We start from the raw sequence: 19,227 nt of genomic DNA, 5'->3' as shown, positions 1-19,227 counted from the left end.
TCCAAACTTTAAAAAAAATTTTTTTTTTCACTAGGGCACCTTGAGAGAGGAAAGGTACAGCCCTAAAAAGTATTAGCTGCAAGCAATGAGTTTGTATAAATCAGCATTTCTCAACCTCTACATTATTGACATTCTAAGTTAGATTAATTCTTTTTTGTGGGGATTGTCCTGTGCATTGTAGGATTTTTAGTGGCACTCTTACCCTCTACTACTAGATGTCTATAACAATCTCCCTCCCCCCAGTTATGACAACCAAAAGTGACATCAGATATCATCAAATTGCCCCTGGGGTGGGGGATAGAATTTACTCCTAAGAATCAATGGTGTAGAGCTTTTTTGAACAGTTTTACCTCAACAAATCTGGTTACTAAGTAATAATAAAAATAGAAATAAAAATTACCAATTTCAAAGCCTCCATCAATTAAGCCAGAAACAGAAGATGATATGTCAAATCTCTTTTCTATCTGAGTGATGGAACTTTTCATAACAACTCCACCGAGTGCCTTAGACATAAAGCTGAGTGACAGGGCTACTAAGAACATCTATGAAAAAGCAGAAAGAAAAGTTAAAATGATTAATAAAAAGACTATAATGCTTATGTATGCATAGAATTAAAAATGGCTTATCTTATTTACTTAAAAACATTATTTTTATCATAAAAAGCATACCCACCTTTCCTCTATACCAATTGGTACTTTAACATTACCTAGTCCTTTAACATTACCATCGGTACATTGATAAAGCATCATTTTCTAATTTGGTTACAACATCAGGTAATTAGAGCAGGACAGTCAAGGCTGTTATTTTTTATTTAATATTATTAAAGATTTCTAGATGATGTCTGAGATGGCCATGGTGATAAGCTATTCTCTATTCTTTCATGAACAGTATAGACTAACTGAGAGGGAAGTGGCTAGACATTCTCAAAGGTGGCATTTCCAGGAATTCAGCTAGAAATGGAACTTTTTTTTAATTTATAAATCATCACTATTATTGGAAAACAAATTAAAATGAAAACAATAAAGTATTCAACGTTCTAAAAAAATACTTTAACTCTAGTGGTTATAGGTGTTTTATTTTCAAATTAATTTTAACAAAATTTGTTGATTTACCCATAAGCAAATTCCTTTTAAATCTAGCATTAAAATATTATTTTGTTTTTGACTGGATGTTTGTGTCACCACCAAATTCATATGCTAAAATCCTAATCCCTAATGTGATAATATTTGGAGATGGGTTCTTTGGGAATTAAGTCATAAAGGTAGAGCCCTCATGATAGGATTAGTGTCCTTATAAGAGCTTACTTTCTCTTTCTGCTCTGTGAGGACACAAGAAGGTACTATCTGAAAATGAGGAAGAGTGTTCTCGCCAGAACCCAACAATGCTGGTATCCAGATCTTAAGACTTTCAGCCCCCAGAACTATGAGAAATAATTTCTGTTGTTTAAGCCACCTTGTCTGTGGTATATTCTTTATAGTAACCCAAGCTGATTCAGACAGGTCTTTCTCATTGCCTTCTACACCACTGCGGGTAGCCACCATCATGTTCAGCCTATTAGATCTTTCTGCTTCTGCTCTCATCCTCCCTCTCAACACAGTAACTACAAAAATTCTTTCAAAATAAAAATTGGATCATGCCATTACTCCCTGTTTTCCCATCTCACTCTTAGTAATATCTAGTTTTTCCAATGGCCTACAAGACCCTAAATGATCTGTCCTCCCCACCCCAACTATCTGTTCCCCACAAATATTCCCTCTTACTCTTCGGATCTCATCTTCTGTTACTCTACTTCTTACTCATTCCTCTCCATCCACACTAGTCTTCTTCTTGTACCTTGAGCATCCCAGGCTTATTATTTTGCCTCAGGTTATTTGTTCTTGCTTTTATTCCTACAAGGAAAACTCTTCCCCATAATTATGTCCCTATCACTCACTCCCTCACATCCTTGAGGGTTTTGCTCAATGAAACTGTGTTGATCTTTTGTCTAACTATAACCTAGTATGTGTCTTGCATGAGGTCATGCTTGGAAAAAGAGATAAAAGGCCCAATACAGCCATTCCATGGCTGGAAAGATGTGTGTACTTTCATTCTGCATATGGAATTTTGATGAAGTTGAAAAGACTTGAGAAAAGTTGTAAATGTTACCACTTATTAGAAATAATTAAGCGTTCTTATATAAGATATAGGAAGTCATCCAAGAGTGAAACACAAAAGGTGGAATGATATCAAAATCAATTTTACTAAATTGGTGAAGGGAACAACAAGACTCACAGGACAAAGATATTAAATTTGTCCAGCAGGATTAGAAAAAAAATTGTATGAATATTTTCTTCAAGGAACGCCAATTAAGAATTCTTGTAGGGGCGCCTGGGTGGCGCAGTCGGTTAAGCTTCCGACTTCAGCCAGGTCACGATCTCGCGGTCCGTGAGTTCGAGCCCCGCGTCGGGCTCTGGGCTGATGGCTCAGAGCCTGGAGCCTGTTTCTGATTCTGTGTCTCCCTCTCTCTCTGCCCCTCCCCCGTTCATGCTCTGTCTCTCTCTGTCCCAAAAATAAATTAAAAAAAAAAAATTCTTGTAGAATTATTTACTGTCTTTACATTATAAAAGAGAAATTAAAATTTTCAGGTTCTAATCATTTCCCAAAAATAATCATGTTACTGACATCAGAAATTAAGAAATGTAGATGGGAATGATGTCAGCAAGATGACAGAATAGGAGCCCCCAACCCACCTTCCCCCATGGATACATAGATTTAACAACAACAACTGAACAAATACCTCTATGAGAAATCCAGAAACCACTTAAAACATTTTTGCATCCTAGAGAGTGTGAAGCCAACGATGCAAGCCCAGTAGGAAAATCTGACACTGTCAACTTTCTTGCCAATTGGGACAAAACCCCCAACTCCTATATTCTCTATGGGGACTTAAAGCAGTAGAACTTATATCCAATGTTCTGACTTGTAAGGGGGCTGCATGAGGGACCAGTTTGTATCCAAGTACTGACAAGAGTAGATGGCCAGATTTGAGGCTCTGGGAACAAAGACAATAAACCATGCACCAGAATCATGTAGTACCATGGATAGACACTAGGTGGAGAACCAGTACTGTAGTTTACTAACACAGGGAGGCTGCAGTATCTCAGACACCAGGAAGAACTTCTAAGTAGACACCAGCAAACTTCTTCAAATAGCCCAGGGAGGAAACACACTCAGAAAAAAGTTGAGAGGTCTAGAGAATCTCTAGTCTGGCTAAGTAGTGAAACTTATCCCTGTACAAAACCACAGAGAATTGGCTGATTCTTCAAATGCCAAAATTCCAACAAGAAATAACAAGACATATAAAGAAACAGGGGACCACAACACATTTAAAAGAAGAAATTAAATCTCCAGAAATTGTCCCTAAAGAAATGGAGATATATGAATTGCCAGAAAGTGAATTCAAATTTACCATCAAAGGGATATTCAATGGATTAAAATACAGAATAAATATACCTCTAAATGAAATCAGAAAAACAATGCATAAGCAAAGTGAAATTATTAATGAAGAAATAGAAACTAGGAAGAAGAACCTAAGAGAAGTTCTGGAACTGAAGAAAATATTGCCTGAATGGAAACTTCACTAGAGAGATTCAAAATTAAACAGAAAAGAATCAACAAATTCAAAGACTGACCCAAGGGGAAAAAAATTAATAAAAATGAAGAATATAAAAGACCTATGGTACACCATCATGAAGCAGAACAGTATATGCATTATGAGAATGCCAGAAGAAGAAAGAGAAAGAGGCAGAAAAATTATTTGACGACAATGGACCCAAATTTTCCTAATCTGAGTGAAGAAATTTTAGGAATTTAAAGAAGTTCATCTAGGATAAAATATAATGAGACCTACACCAAGACACATCACAATCAAATTGTCAAAAGTCACAGACAAAGAGAAAATCTTGAAAGCAATAGGAGAAAAGTAACTCATCACACACAAGGCAATTTCCATTAGATTATTGTCAGATTTTTCAGCAAAACAACCTGTCAGGCTAGAAAGGAATATAATATAATATTCAAAATATTGAAAGTAAAAGACTGCCAACCAAGAATACTATATCTGGTGAAATTGTCCTTTAAGAGCAAGGAGAAATCAAGACTTACCCAGATAAGTCAAAGCTGAGGGAATTCATCACACTGGATCTGCCCTACAAGAAACACTGAAGGTTCTACAAGTTGAAGTGAATGGGTGATGAATAGCAACACAAAACGATATCAAATGAAAAATTCCCTAGTAAAGGAAATATAAATTCCTGTATTATTGTAATGTAGGTGAGTAAATCACTTATAAATCTAATTTAGATTTTTAAAAGCATAAAGAGTCATTGTAAATTTATGTTAATGGACATGCAATATAAAAAGGATAATTGTGTCATTAACAACAAAGTGGGATGGAGGCAAATACATAAAAGTGTAATTTTCATATACAGTTGAAGTTCAGTTGTTCTCAGTTTAAAATAGAGAACTGGGTGACTCAGTCGGTTAAGCGACCAACTTCAGCTCAGGTCATGATCTTGCCATCTGCAAGTTTGAGCCCTGCATCAGGCTCTGTGCTGATAGCTCAGAGCCTGGAGCCTGCTTTGGATTCTGTCTCCCTCTCTCCCTGCCCCTGCCCCATTCATGCTCTGTCTCTGTCTCTCGAAAATGAATAAACATTAAAAAAAATTTAAAAATGGGGTGCCTGGGTGGCTCAGTGGGTTAAGTGTCCGACTTTGGCTCAGGTCACGATCTCATGGCTCGAGCCCACATTGGGCTCTGTCCTGAATGATTGCTCAGAGCCTGTAGCCTGCTTCAGATTCTGTGTCTTCTTCCCTCTCTGTCCTTCCCCTGATCACGCTCTGCCTCACTGTCTCTCAAAATAAGTAAATGTAAAAAAGAATTTAAAAAAATAAAATAGATGGTTATAACTTTAACTTGTTTTATGTAGTTGCAATGGTATCCACAAAGAACATGTCTATAGAATATACATAAAGGGAAATGAGAAGAGAATCAAAACATGCCATTACAAAGAAAGAAAGAAAGAAAGAAAGAAAGAAAGAAAGAAAGAAAGAAAAAGAAAGAAAATCAGCAAGAGAGGAAATGAGAACAAAAAATTTAAGAAAGGAAGAAAAACAATTGACAAAATGGCAATAGTTCTTTTCTATCCACAATTACTTTAAATGTAACTTGATTAAGTGCATCAATTAAAAGACATAGATTGTCTGAATTTATTTAAAAAATAAGATGCAACCATACACTGTCTATAAGAGATTCACTTTCAATCCAGGATACCAAAAGGCTAAAAATGAAAGGGTCTGTAATAACCTGGATGTTTCTGTCCCTTGAAAATTCATATTGAAAATCTAATCTCCAAAGTGATGGTATAAAGAAGTGTGGCCTTTGGGATGTTATTATGTCATAAGGGCAGAGCCCCCATGAATAGGATTACTGTTCTTAAAAAAGAGACCCCAGGGGGACTCTCATGCCCTTTTTCCATGATATGAAGACACAATGAGAAAACAGCCATCTGTGAATCAGGAAAAAGCCATCTCCAGTAACCTAATCTGCTAATACCTCAGTCTCGGATTTCCCAACCTTCAAAACTAGGAGAAATAAGTTATTATTATTTAAGCCACCCAGTCTATGATTTTTTGGTTATAGTTACCCCCACAGGTGAGAAACAATATTTTATGCAAACAAAACCTAAAGAAAACAGGGATGACCATACTTTTAGCAGACAAAATAGTCTTTAAGCCAAAAAGTATTGCAAGAGACAAAGAAGGACAATATAATGAGAAAAGGGTCAATCATCAGGAAGATATAACAATTATAAATATGTGTCTAACAGTAGGGCACTCAAATACATAAACACTGACAGAACTAATAGTAGAAACAGAAACATATTAAGAATAAGAGATTCAATACCCCACTTTCAATAGTACAACCAGACAAAAACCAACAGGGAAACAGAAGACTTGAACAACACCATAAGCCAATTAGACTCAATTGCACCCAGACATTTATAGAACACTCCATCTGTCAGAATATACATTCTCCTCAAGTGTACATGAAACATTTTTCAAGACAGACCATATGTTAGGTAATGAAGCAGTCTTAACAAATTTAATAAAATTGAAATCATACAATGTATTCTCACTGACTGCATGGAGTGACATTAAAAAATAATAGCAGAAGGAAACCAGGAAAATCCATAAATATGTAGAAATTAAACATCACCAACAGATCAAAGAAGAAATCACTAGAGAATTTAGAAAAAATCTGGAGACAAATGAAAATGAAAACACAACATACCAAAACATATGGGATGTAGTAAAAGCACTGCTAAAATATAAGTATATATTGATAAATGATAACATTAAAAAAACAGAAAGATCTCAAATCAACAACCTATACTTATACCTCAACGGTCTAGAAAAAGAAGTAAGCCCAAAGTTATCAAAAATAAGTAAATAATCAGGGTTAGAGGAAAGATAAATGAAAAAAGGAATAGAAAAACAATAGAAAAAAATCAATGGAACTACGAGTTGGATTCTGAAGAAATCACCAAAATTGACAAACTCTTAGATTAACTGAAAAAAAAAAGAGGAGGCTCAAATAACTAAAATTAGAAATTAAAGAGAAGACATTACAAATAGTATCACAGGAATAAAATAAATTATAAGACACTGCTATGAACAGTTATATGCCAACAAATTGGGTAGCCTAGAAGAAATGGATAAGTTATTAGAGAAACAAGTTACCAGGATTGAATAATGAAGAAATAAAAAAATCTTTAACAGACCTATATCTAGTGATGAGACTGAAGCTGTAATTAAAAACCTCCCAACATAGAAAGCCCAGGACAGTTTCACTGGAGAATTCTACCAAACATTTAAAGAATTAATGCTAATCCTTTTCAGATTCTTCCAAAGAATTGAAGAGGGCACAAATTCATTAAATGAGGCCACATTACCTGATATCAATGTCAGACAAAGACATCACAAGGAAAGAAAACTACAGACCAATATCCCTGAAGAATACTGATATAAAAATTCTCAACAAAATACTAATAAACAGTGTCCAACAGCACATTAAGAGGATCATACATCATAAACAAGTGGAATTTACAATTAGAATGCAAGTCTGACTCAACATATAAAAATCAATCAATGTAATACATCACATTAACAAAATGAAGAATAAAACCGCAATCATCTCAATAGATACAGAAAAAGCATTTCACAAAATTCAACACTCTTATGATAAAAGCACTCAACAAACTAGGAATAGAAGCAAACTAACTCAACAGAATGAAGGCTGTATATAAAAAGCCCATATCTAACAGACTCAATGGGGAAATATTGAAAACTTTTCCTCTGAGATTAGGTACAAGGCAAGAATGCCAACTCTAGCCACTACTATTCAATGCCATACTGGAAAGTCTAGCCAGACCAATCAGACAAGAAAAAAAAATTAAAGGCATATAAACTGGAGAAGAAGTAAAATCATATTTTTACTATATTATTTATTTATAATTATACTTCCTACTTATTTATAATTTATATAATTTATACTGTTACTACTATTTGCTCACAGATGACATGATCTTATATGTAAGAATCTATAAAGGTTCTACACACAAAAAACTATTAGCACTAATAAGCAAGTACAACAAAGATACAGGATAAAAAATTAACACTCAAAAATCAGTTGTGTTTCTATACACTGAAAATAATCAATCTGAAGAGAAAATTGAGAAACGAATACCATTTATGATAGCATCAAAGTAATAAAATATTTAAGAATACACTTAACAAAAATGGTGAAAGCCTTGTACACTGACAACTACAAAACATTGCTAAAGAAATCAAAGATCAAATAAATGGGACATCTGTGCTAGCAGACTGGAAGATGTGATATTGTTAAAAGGTCCGTATTACCCAAAGTTAAAATGTGCAACCTACTAAGTGGGGGTATGTTGATGATAAAGAGAGGCATGTTAAACAAGGAAAGATGTATGTTTTCATGCATTGAGTGGGATACCCTAACTAACCACCTGTCAGTTTTCCCTGGGACCTCTCCCCAGTGTGTTGTGGCTTGAAGCACCCTTGGAGCCACTTCCATGCTTTTCAGTTTTCTTCTCCTGCACAAGTCTTAGACTAGGATTTTTTTCTAATTCTTTTTACTAATTATCTTTCAGAAAACCCTCATGGTTTCTGATTTACAGAATATATCTCTTGTTTTCTAACACAGTTATGAGTTGCTTTTAATACCTTTTAGACTATTTATTAAAATTGGAGGGAGGAAGAGGTGGCTTCTGCCTTATTATTCTTAGCCTGCTATGAAGAACTGGAAGGCTTCAAGTTAGAGCTCTCTTCTAAAGAATAAATAGAAAAAAATGTCATCAGGCTCTCCATCAAACTCAGATGCCTGACACATAATGAGCAAATACTCAATAAATGTTTTTGGGTTGTTGAAAAAATTATTATTCCTCCAATTCAGATTATAAATCTGGTACACAGTCAACATGTAGTGAAACATCTCATTTCTTGGTTTCCTCAGTTCTTAGGTGGCAATTATTACAACATGTTTATTATAATAAACAATGAGGATTAATTGAAAAAACATACATAAAATTTTTGACTTGCAGAAAGTGCTAGCCACACAGAAAGCACTCACAACTGTGTTTTTATTACCATTGCGAACTACCATCAACCAGTTTTTAGGTTTAAGTTCATTTAGACCAAAACAGGATTTATGATCATTTAGCTAAATACAGTTTTATGCCATGCACTATTATAGGCATTGCAGAATCAATAATGAACATATTGACAATATGATTTATTGATTATTTAAGAAATACAAAAGTGAACTCTCATTTAAATGCTGACCATCAAGCTCTCATTTGTGAAATCAAAGAAGAAAATTTCAGAAAAGTAATGGAATATATCATTAAAGCATATGTAAGTATAACTAAATACAAACTCTGTCCTGTAGAAGAAGGAATTTCTAAAAGTTCAGAGAAAACTTTTGTATAGTCCATGTCTCCAATCTTAAAAGGAAAATTAGCTCAAGATAAGAGAGGAACCTAAAAAAGTAAAAATCTCACAGTATAATTCTAAATTCCTTTTACAAATAAGAAAAAGGTAATAGATGGAACTACATAGCCATCATAGAATCTCTCCAACGAGCTGGGATTTTAGAAGGATATGAAATGAATTAATATAGATAGATTTATAAATGAGCTTTAAATTTTTTTTAATGTTTATTTATTTTTGACAGAGCGAGAGTGAGAGCGAGCGAGAGAGCATAAGCAGGGGAGGGGCAGAGAGACAGGGAGACACAAAATCCGAAGCAGGCTCCAGGCTTTGAGCTGTTTGCACAGAGCTTGATACAGGGCTTGAACTCATGAATGGTGAGATGATGACCTGAGCCAAAATTGGACATTTAACTGACTGAGCCACCCACTTGCCACAAATTGGGTTTTCTTTTAATCTATAACCCTATAAGATGGGCATTTTTAACCCTATTCCTAACACAGAACTGAGGTTCAGAGCAAGAATGACACGATGATTTTCTTAGAACCTAAAAAAAAAAATCAAAAGGAATAAGAAAGCTGAAATCTTGAGTGAAAAACATGTAAACACCTGTGCCATTAGGTAGAGAATTTAAGATTGAAAGATTTCAAAATAGAGATATAAATGTTCACAATTATCAAATAGAGTTTAAAGTATCACAGATAGAAAGAGACAACTGGCATGTAGATAAGAGATCAAGCTGATATTTATCTGCAATCATGGCAAGTCAGTCCTTTAGCTTTTTGGCAAGAGTTCTGGAACTGAAGCGTAAAGACAGTTCCAAGTTTCCAATTGGTTACAAGTACAGCCAAGATTAACTCTGCTAACTCATCTGAACCTCAATTCATTTACTTAGCATTTATTGAGCAACTCCAATACAGCAATTACTCTGCTACATCTTGGAGTTGAGACAGGTGCAGAGTAAGAAGGGCAGAAAAAACTAGATGAAATCAATGTCCCAAATGAACTAGTAATTTCCTGGGGCAAAAACAATAAATAATTCCAGCATAATAATGTAATGAGTACTATACATTTATAATGTTATGAATACATAGAAAATATGATTAATTCTGTCTATAATGGTTAAAGTTTCTATAGGTGTGGTGACATGTGAACTAAGTCTTTAAGAGATAATAGAAACTGGGGTACCTGGGTCGTTCAGTCATTTAAATGTAGGACTTCAGCTCAGGTGATGATCTCGCAGTTCATGGGTATAAGCCCTGCATTGAGCTCTGTGCTGACAGCTCAGAGTCTGGAGTCTGCTTCAGATTCTGTCTCCCTCTCTTTCTGCCCCTCCCCTGCTCAGGCTCTCTCTCTTTCTCAAAAATAAACAAACATTAATTTTTTTTAAAAGAGATAATAGTAACTTAGAAATTGAAGAAGAAACACATTTAAAACAAAAAAGGAAACACATGAAAAATCTGAGCAGTGGAAGAACACAGATCATTTGAAAAACAAAAAGAATATCTGTTAGGTGGAACATAAAAATAGAAATACGCAGACACTGGGAGATGAAATTGTATTTTTAAATGTAACATAAGGAGATCAAATTTTAGAGGGCCAATTCTGATATCCCTGTGGAAGATGGACTTATGACAAATTTATTTGAAAGCTGATTTCAGAAAATAAAGATGAGTTGGAAAGAAGGAAACAAAAAATCACAGACACTTTGGAGTTTAAGAGAAGACTCAATAAGATGTGGGAATAATAGAAAATGAGTTTTCTGATCTTGTTTTCTAGGTTTCTAGTTTGGATAACTGTATGTTATGAGCAATAGTTATGAGCAAATAACTATTATTGCTATTTGGGATGAGAAAAAGAGAGGTTTTGGGGTTAAAAACAATGAAGTCACAAATCAAGTTTGAGATTCCTAAAAATAAACATACATCAAGCAGACACATCTGGCAGGTTTGGGGCTCAAGAGAGAGTTTTGTCTGGAGGTCCTTTGCAGATTTACTAGGGAATAGCTATATAATCCATTTTCAAGTTTATTCTGATGAGGGACGCTGCGGCAAGCTGAGGGCAAAACATAAGCTAACATTACCACTCTCCCCCAGGTGGAATGTGTGTGATATTCCTCGGACACTTCTGGCTACCCAAAAACAAAGGAAAGGGGTTTAAGTGCTTGCCATAGTAATGTGGAAAACTAAGAAAAATGAAAAAATTAAATTCCCTTACTGCCTATAACCCAATGACAAGTCCTTGAAACCCTCAGAATGACCTCCCTCTAGGATCTCAGCTGCTTCAAGGATGACACATTGGTAGGGGCAAAAGAGAATCTTAGTTTAACATTATCCCAACCTTGAGTATCTTGTAAGTCTACTTCCTGTATCTCTACTGTCCCAAGGTATGTGATGGCAATCATACTCCAAACTTACGACCCCCTGATATACATCTGAAGGGTCTCATGATTGATGTTTTATTAAAAGGTAATAAATGGCATTTTCCTAGCAACACCTAGCCCCTCAAGGTCCTAGAAACCTTGTTTCCAAAATATCTTAGAGACTTACTTTACCCCTAACCCCCTCCCAAACTGAGGGTATATAATGAGTTACCTGTCAGTACCCCAGCACAGCTCTTCTTGCCCACAGGGCCTTTTCCCATGTTTTAATAAAATGACCTTTTTACACCAAAGATGTCTTCAAGAATTTTCTTGTCTCTGGGCTCCAGACCACCCCACCCAACATCACCCCAAAACTTCATCAATTCCATTAAAAAATCTCATACCCTTTTTAAAAATATTCCTGTCCTTTCCACTACAAAGTGAGAGTTGTTTACATTTGCATAAATCAAATCTTATTTTTTGCATCACTTCTCAAGTATCCTTAGCAGGCTATATTATTCTCACTTTTCAATTTGTTTTTTCAGGGTTTTGTTTCAGGCTCTCTCTTTTTTTTTTTTTTTTTTTTTTTTTTTTTTTTTAACTCCACATACTCTTTCTAGGAAAGCTCCACAATTGCCATTGTTTTTATTACCACCTAGATGCTGATGATTACCAAATCTATGTCTTGAGCCAAGATTGCTTTTGCTGAATTTTAGATTGCTTTTCCAAAGTGCCTACATTTGAACTCCATTCAGGCTCTTCATTGTTATGCACAGATCTCACTGTCTTCTTCCTCATTTTTCACCTCCTTTTCCTGGTTCACCACGTTCAACCTGCTGCCCAGGCCAGAGCTACTCTCTTGTTGATTACATCCAATCAATATTCCAAAGCTAAAAACGTAACCTTATAAATATCTCTTTTCAACATACTTCACTTTATATTTCTACTTAAATGACCATCATCTTTCACCCAGATTACCACCTTTTCTAAGCAGTATTTCTCATTCCTCATTGTTATTCTTTTCACACTGCATCCAGGGTGATTTTTAAATATGTATAACCATTTCCATTTCTAAAAGACCTCAGTAAATTCCCACTAAACTAATCCTCCAACAAATAACAATTATAAAGTCAAAGGGGAAAACAAAATCACCTGGAGGAACACAGGGGAGGGCAAACAAAAGCAGTCAGACTCTGGATGGGAGATGATACTGAGAAGAAGAAAATGGTTAAGGTTAGTTTCTCATTCTTATGGCTTTGAGGTAAGGTCACAGTACCTTCAAAGCTAAAACTCTTTTAGAAAACCTATCGTCCTTTTAATCTGAAGAATGAGAAAGAAGAGTTTAGTTTAACCACAGTCGCCTAAAAGTTAGGGGGAGATTCTTATAAAGAGATCCAGAGAAGGTAGGTGGTGGGATGGTGGGGGGAGGGGTGGAAAATTGGAAAATAGGGTGATTGTATACATTCATTAAATCTTTGTTGAAATTTAATCCTTCAATGTTTTCATTTTTATTCTTAGATTTCTTATGTTTCAAAACTTGTTTATTTTCCATGTTAATATGGTGATATAAGGCACTCTTAGCATGTTTTACTGAAAACCAAAATTTTCATGGTTGAAATCTACAAATTATTTGATTTTTTTGTTTTTAGTTATCTCTTGAAAACTACATCTAATGTTTTTCCTGCCTTTTAAGGTCAAGGTATACAGCTTTTAAATTAATCTTAATTCAAAAATATTTGTAATGTAAAATTATTATGCTATTTGCTTTAGTGAAATAAATTTATTTTTCTCTCATCTTCATGTTGTGCAAAAGAATTTCTAGTTAGGATGTTTGTGAATGTCTTTGTTGTTAGCTCTCAACTTCCATAAGTTTTAATTTAATTTAGAATTGAATGTAAATATTATAAATTTAATACACTATTTCCAATTAGGATTCGAGGACAATATACTGATGTGTTTCAGAAAAATTAGGCTTCAGATACATTCTTTCTCTCTTCACCTCATTTTATTTCATATCTGGATTCTATATCTCATATTTTCCACCTTCTTTTTCCTTATACCTCTTTCTCTTTGCATTGTTTTCTTGTTGGCAAAAGAAGAAAACTATCCATGGACTTGGTGTGCATGTGATGCAAGAAAACAAAATCTACTTTGCAATGACAAAGTCTAGATCCAGATGCCCCTTTTCCCACTTAATAACCTCACAAAGATGGAAACGTTACACTGAACTTCAGTTGCCTCATATATACAAGAATAATATAACTTTTAACTTATTTCATAGAAGTACTCTCAGTTTGAAAGGAAATTATGTTCCTGAATTCATGGAAATGTTTGTGAACGTTTGTCAGTACACCAAACATGTATGAAATTTGGAAGCCCTTTATTGATTTATCCTTTTTCTCTATTTATGAATATAAGACCTGTTTCTGAAACTTTGCTCCATTCACACTCTCTGTTTATATTAATTGTTCTTGGCAGTGGGAGAAGAATAGGAATAGTGTTGACTGTCAAGACCCTGCCTACAAGCTCTATAAGATATACTATAACTGAGTTAGAAAGATGTATATTATAGACTGAAAAATTATAAAGCACTTGTCTGATGCATAAATTGGGCAGTGCATCCCATACCTAAAGATTTAAGCAGTATTAAGTATCAACCTTATGCTTTAAAAAAAAAAAGGTCTGTGTCTTATTTTTATTTTTTTTTAATTTTTTTCATGTTTATTTATTTTTGAGACAGAGAGAGACAGAGCATGAATGAGGGAGGGTCAGAGAGAGAGGGAGACACAGAATCTGAAGCTGGCTCCGGGCTCTGAGCTGTCAGCACAGAGCCCGATGCGGGGCTCAAACTCACAGACCATGAGATCATGACCTGAGCCGAAGTTGGATGCTTAACCGACTGAGAGCCACCCAGGTGCCCTGGTCTTTGTCTTTTTAAATCTACATTTCTTTTATTTAATATTGCTTTATATAATTTTAATATACTGAGACTTTTTAATTTTTTGAAATTTCCTTTTTTTCTATTACTAACTAGTTGTGAGCAACTATATTCTCATTAGCAGTCACTTTGGCTAAATAAACATCTTGCAGTTAATTCCACTTGCAGTTTTTACAGTTTGTCATTGAAAAAACTTTTTAAATTTATTTATTTATTTTGAGAGAGAGAGGAAGAGAGAGAGAGGGAGAGAGTGAGAGAGGGAGGGAGAGCATGTGAGTGGGGAAGAGGCAGAGAGAGGGGGAGAGAGAGAATACCAAGCAGGTTCCGTGCTGTCATCTCAGAGCCCAGTGTGGGGCTCAATCTCACAAACCATGAGTAGATGACCTGAGCCAAAATCAAGAGTCAGCCACTTAACTGACTGAGCTACTCAGGTGCCCCTAAAATATTTTTTAAGTTCATTTATTTATTTTGAGAGAGAGAAAGCATGTAAGTGAGAGAAAGGCAGAGCAAAAGGGTGAGAGAGAATTCCAAGCTGGCTCTGTGCTGTCAGTGCAGAGCCTAACTTGGGGCTCAATCCTAGAAACCATGAGATCATAACCTGAGCTGAAATCAAGAATCAGATGCTTAACCAGCTGAGCCACCCAGGTGCCTTACAGATTGTCATTTTTATTTCCGTGCATTTCCATCTTTCTTACTCAATTCATTTCAGTCAGTTTTATGTATTCACTGTCATAATCCCTAGCTTTTTGTGCTATCTTGGCATTGATTATGTGATTACCTTTAATTGCTTACAAATTTTAAAATGCTTTATTAAAAGGTGAACTTCAAAAAAAAGTGTCATAAATTATGTCTTTAATATAATCATTTAAGTATAATGTTTTAATATGTACTAGAGTTTCAAAATGGCAGACTTTGACATAATTCCTTAATCATTTACTGGCACTTTCCTTTAAAAGGAATTAAGAGAAACCTCCGAGCAACTAAAGGCCTCTGCTCTGAAATCTTCGCAAGTTTATCTTCAACTTCACTTTTGTACTTTGGACTCGGTCTTGATCTTAGTTTCCCTGCTCAGCAATTACTCAACCTATTATATAATACACAGCGATTACATTTTTTTTGGCTGCATTCAATATAGTTGTATGACCCAGGGCAGCCTTGGAAGTCAATGTCTTCCACCTCAATGCAGGGAATGCACTGACCATACCTCAGTAGTAAGTGCCCCCCACAGTAAAACCAGGGTCTCTCAAAAGTCCTGACCAACAGAGGAGCTAAGCAAAGGAGGTAAGCCTGACTAATCTCGGGTATTTTCTTCCGTGGATATCTCCCTCAAAATTCCTAGACCTGTTTCTTCCTAGAAGACTGAAAGAGCATTGTCAGAGGAATTTGGAAAAGTAAAGTGACATGTGTTTACTAGTGACTACTGTTCTTCACCCTAAGGTTTATCTCCCTTCCTTCTTCTTGAGCTGTTGGGGTTGACATCAGCAAGGGTCTGTTGTTTAGTCTCCCTGCTGTTGCATTATCAAAAAGAGGTAATCACCAGGACCCTTGGGTGGCTCAGTTGGTTAAGCAATCGACTCTTGATTTTGGCTCAGGTCATCATCTCGCTGTTTGTAAGATCAAGCCCCATATTGGACTCTGTGCTGACAGCAAGGAGCCTGCTTGATATGCTCTCTCTCCCTCTCTCTTTGCCACCCCCCTTCTCTCTGCCCCTCCCCTGCTCATGCTGTCTCTCTCTCTCTCAAAATGAATAAATGAACATTATAAAATTAAAAGAAAAAAATAATTTAAAAAGGGTAACCATCAAAACCAGAGACATATGACCTTAGGACAAAATAGTGAGAATGTAAGGAAGATGAAGCTCTTCAAAAGTAAGAAAAGAAAAAAAAATACCTGGGATGTAGACATAAGTAGTAGATGTTTTTAGAAGATACGTCAAAGGAGTTTAAAGCAAGCATAATAAATACACAAAATGGATGAGGAAAAATATTAGCAAATTGAAGGCAAAATAAAATAACAAAAAGAATAAGTGGAAAAGATGATATATGGAAAGTATAATACTTTAAAATAATATTTGAGATAAAAATAAGGATGATTTGGAAAACCAAATTGAGGATCTCATTCATAAAGAACTTAACTAAATAATAAATGCCTTAAAAGGGAAAAGGAATACAGAGGAGAGGAGGAATATTTAAAGAAACAATTTAACTTTACCAATATTCAGCAAAGATGAAAAACTTTAGGTTGAAAGGGACAACAGAATATCCAAAAAGGGTGATAAGGAAGAACCCATGCATGTATATGAGAAAACTAGGCACGGTGGATTGAAATTTAAGAATATTAACAGTACAGAAAAATTTGAAGTCTTCCAGGAGAGATAGCACATCGCTTTTAAATAGCAAGAGTGGGTATAAAAACAAATAAACAAATAAAAAAAACCCAAAACCACAAAACAGATGCAAAGAATAATATTTTTTTAAGTACTGAAATAAAAGAACACTGAACCTAGAATTTTACATTTGTCCAAATGGCCAATCAACTATAAAGATATATGTTCTTAAGCATATAAGTTTTAAAAAAATTTGGCACATACAGACCCACATTGGAAACAGTATGGAAAGAGGTGCCTGGGTGGCGTGGTTAGTTAAGCATCAACTTCAACTCAGGTCATGATCTCAGAGTTCATGAGTTTGAGCCCCACATCAGGTTCTGTGCTGGCAGCTCAGAGCTTGAAGCCTGCTTCAGATTCTATGCCTCTCTCTCTCTCTCCCTCATTCACTCTGTCTCTCTTTCAAAAATAAATAAACATTATAAAAAAGAAAAAAGAAAAAAATTTGGGAAGATTTCCTTAAATAAAAGGAGAACCAGAACCAGGAGATGATGCATGAATTTGTAAAATAAGGTGGATAAATTTACATGGTAAATTTTGTTATTGTATTTAGAAAAATAAGACAAAAAATAGGAAAGGAGGAAAAATAGTTATGATATCTAAAAATTAAAATTTTAGATTTAAGATCCAAAGAGTATCAGTATAATAGAGGATAAGGAGACATATCAAAGGATAGGGAACATGCCTTTGGGTTTGCATTGTTATGGAAAAAGATAATATATCAATTAAAAAGTATAAGAAAACATTAAAAGGAGCATATAAATTAGGATAAATTGGTATAATAAGCTAATATAAACATTCCAAATATATCAACACATACAATACATGTAAATGAACACAAATATTTTAGTTTTGCTTTTTAAAAACAATATCCAACTGTACCCTTTTTATAAAAGATGCCCCTAAATCATGAGGAAATTCCAATCATAGTAAAGAGAGAGAAGGCACAGTTACTAAATAAAAACTCTCTTAGCCATAATAATATTAGGCAAAGTAGACTTAAAGAAACATTATCAGGGATAGAGGAGGTTTCTATATATTAATATAGGTATATATCTACTTAGAAGGTAAAACAGTTAAGGGGTGCCTGGCTGGCTCAGTCAGTTGAGCATCTGACTCTTGGTTTGAGCTCAGGTCATGATCCCAAGGTCATGGGATCAAGCCCCCTGTTGGGCTCCACGCTGAGCATAATACCTGCTTAAGATCCTCTCTCTCTCTCTCTCTCTGCCCCTCTCCCTTGCTTATGCTCTCTCTAAATAAAAGAAAGAATGAGGAGGAGGAGGAGGAGGAGGGGAAGGAGGAGAAGAAGGAGAAGGAGGAGTGAGGAGGAGAAACAGTTAAAAAATAATGTACTTCATAGCTCCCAAACATATAAACAAAAATCAATAAGGGGGTACATCAGCAAGATAGTGAAGTAGATTTTCACAGAAAAATTCCCTTTGTGAGAAATCCAGAAACAAGTTGAACAGCTTCTGCACACATGGAGAATGTGAAACCAGATTCACAGAAGCTGGTTGGGAAATTTAGGATACCCTCTCACCAGACTCCCTGCACTGACATAGCACCATATGATCAGGATGAGATCCCTAGCCCCGAGCCTCTCCCAGGGGAGGAAGAAAGTTGACTTATACATTCAGCATTCCATTTTTTTTCCAAGTTTTTTTTTTTTTTCTAGAGGACTGGCTTCTGTGTTACCAGTCTTAGAGCTCTGATAGATCCAGAATAGTCTAGCCACTGTGGGGGAGAACAGAGATAGCAGTAAGGACTGGTAGACACAATAGATCCTCTTCCCTGCTCAGCACAGGGTAAGCATGTAAGAACAAATCCCCAGTTCTCAGCTTCTCAAAGGTAAAATTGGTAGAGGACCCCAGAAACTGGCTGAGCTTATTAGTGGGGGTCTTCTCTTTGTGAAGCCAGTATGTGAAGACTAGGAGATATGACTGCTTTGTCTAATATACAGTCAACACAGAGAATCAATGAAAATGAAGAATCCAGCAAAAATGTTCCAAACAAAGGAGCAAGATAAATCTCCAGAAACTGACCAAAATGAAATAGAGTTTGATCATTTACTGACAGTGAATGCAAATGGCTCATGAAGATGCTCACTGAGGTCAAGAAAACAATGTATGAGCAAAGTGAGAATTTCAACATTCTTGGAGATAGAAACTATAATAAAATGTCAAACAGAAATCATAAAGCTGAAGAATACACTAACCAAACTAAAATATTCACAACAAGGATTCAATATAAGACTAGATCAAGCAGAAGAAAGGATCAGCAAACTTGAAGATAGGTCTTTGGAAGCAATTCAGTCCGAATAATAAAAATAGAAAAGAATGAAAAGGAGCAAAGAAAGCTTAAGAGACTTAGAGGGCACCATCTAGCAGAACAATATACATATATGTATGAAAGTCTCAGAAGGAGAAGAGAGAGAAAAAAGACCAGAAAGCTTATTCAAAGAAATAATAAAAAACTTCCCAAACTG

The 19,227-nt window shown here is 35.2% G+C and overlaps 1 protein-coding gene across 2 annotated transcripts in view; it reads right to left on the bottom strand.

The window, feature by feature from the left end:
- LOC123590570 (solute carrier organic anion transporter family member 1B3-like) overlaps window positions 1–19,227 on the bottom strand; it is an 81,737-nt gene that overhangs the window by 38,144 nt on the left and 24,366 nt on the right. For both annotated transcript variants that reach the window (XM_045463840.1, XM_045463841.1), the window contains one exon: window positions 401–542. In XM_045463840.1, coding sequence (XP_045319796.1) covers window positions 401–542 — 142 coding nt within the window. The remainder of the gene's footprint in view (window positions 1–400; window positions 543–19,227) is intronic.

This window comes from Leopardus geoffroyi, chromosome B4 (assembly GCF_018350155.1).
Source record: "Leopardus geoffroyi isolate Oge1 chromosome B4, O.geoffroyi_Oge1_pat1.0, whole genome shotgun sequence".
Classification (NCBI taxonomy): Eukaryota; Metazoa; Chordata; class Mammalia; order Carnivora; family Felidae; genus Leopardus; species Leopardus geoffroyi.
The sequence above is the reverse complement of the archived record's forward strand: the minus strand, read 5'-3'. Positions and strand labels throughout refer to the sequence as shown.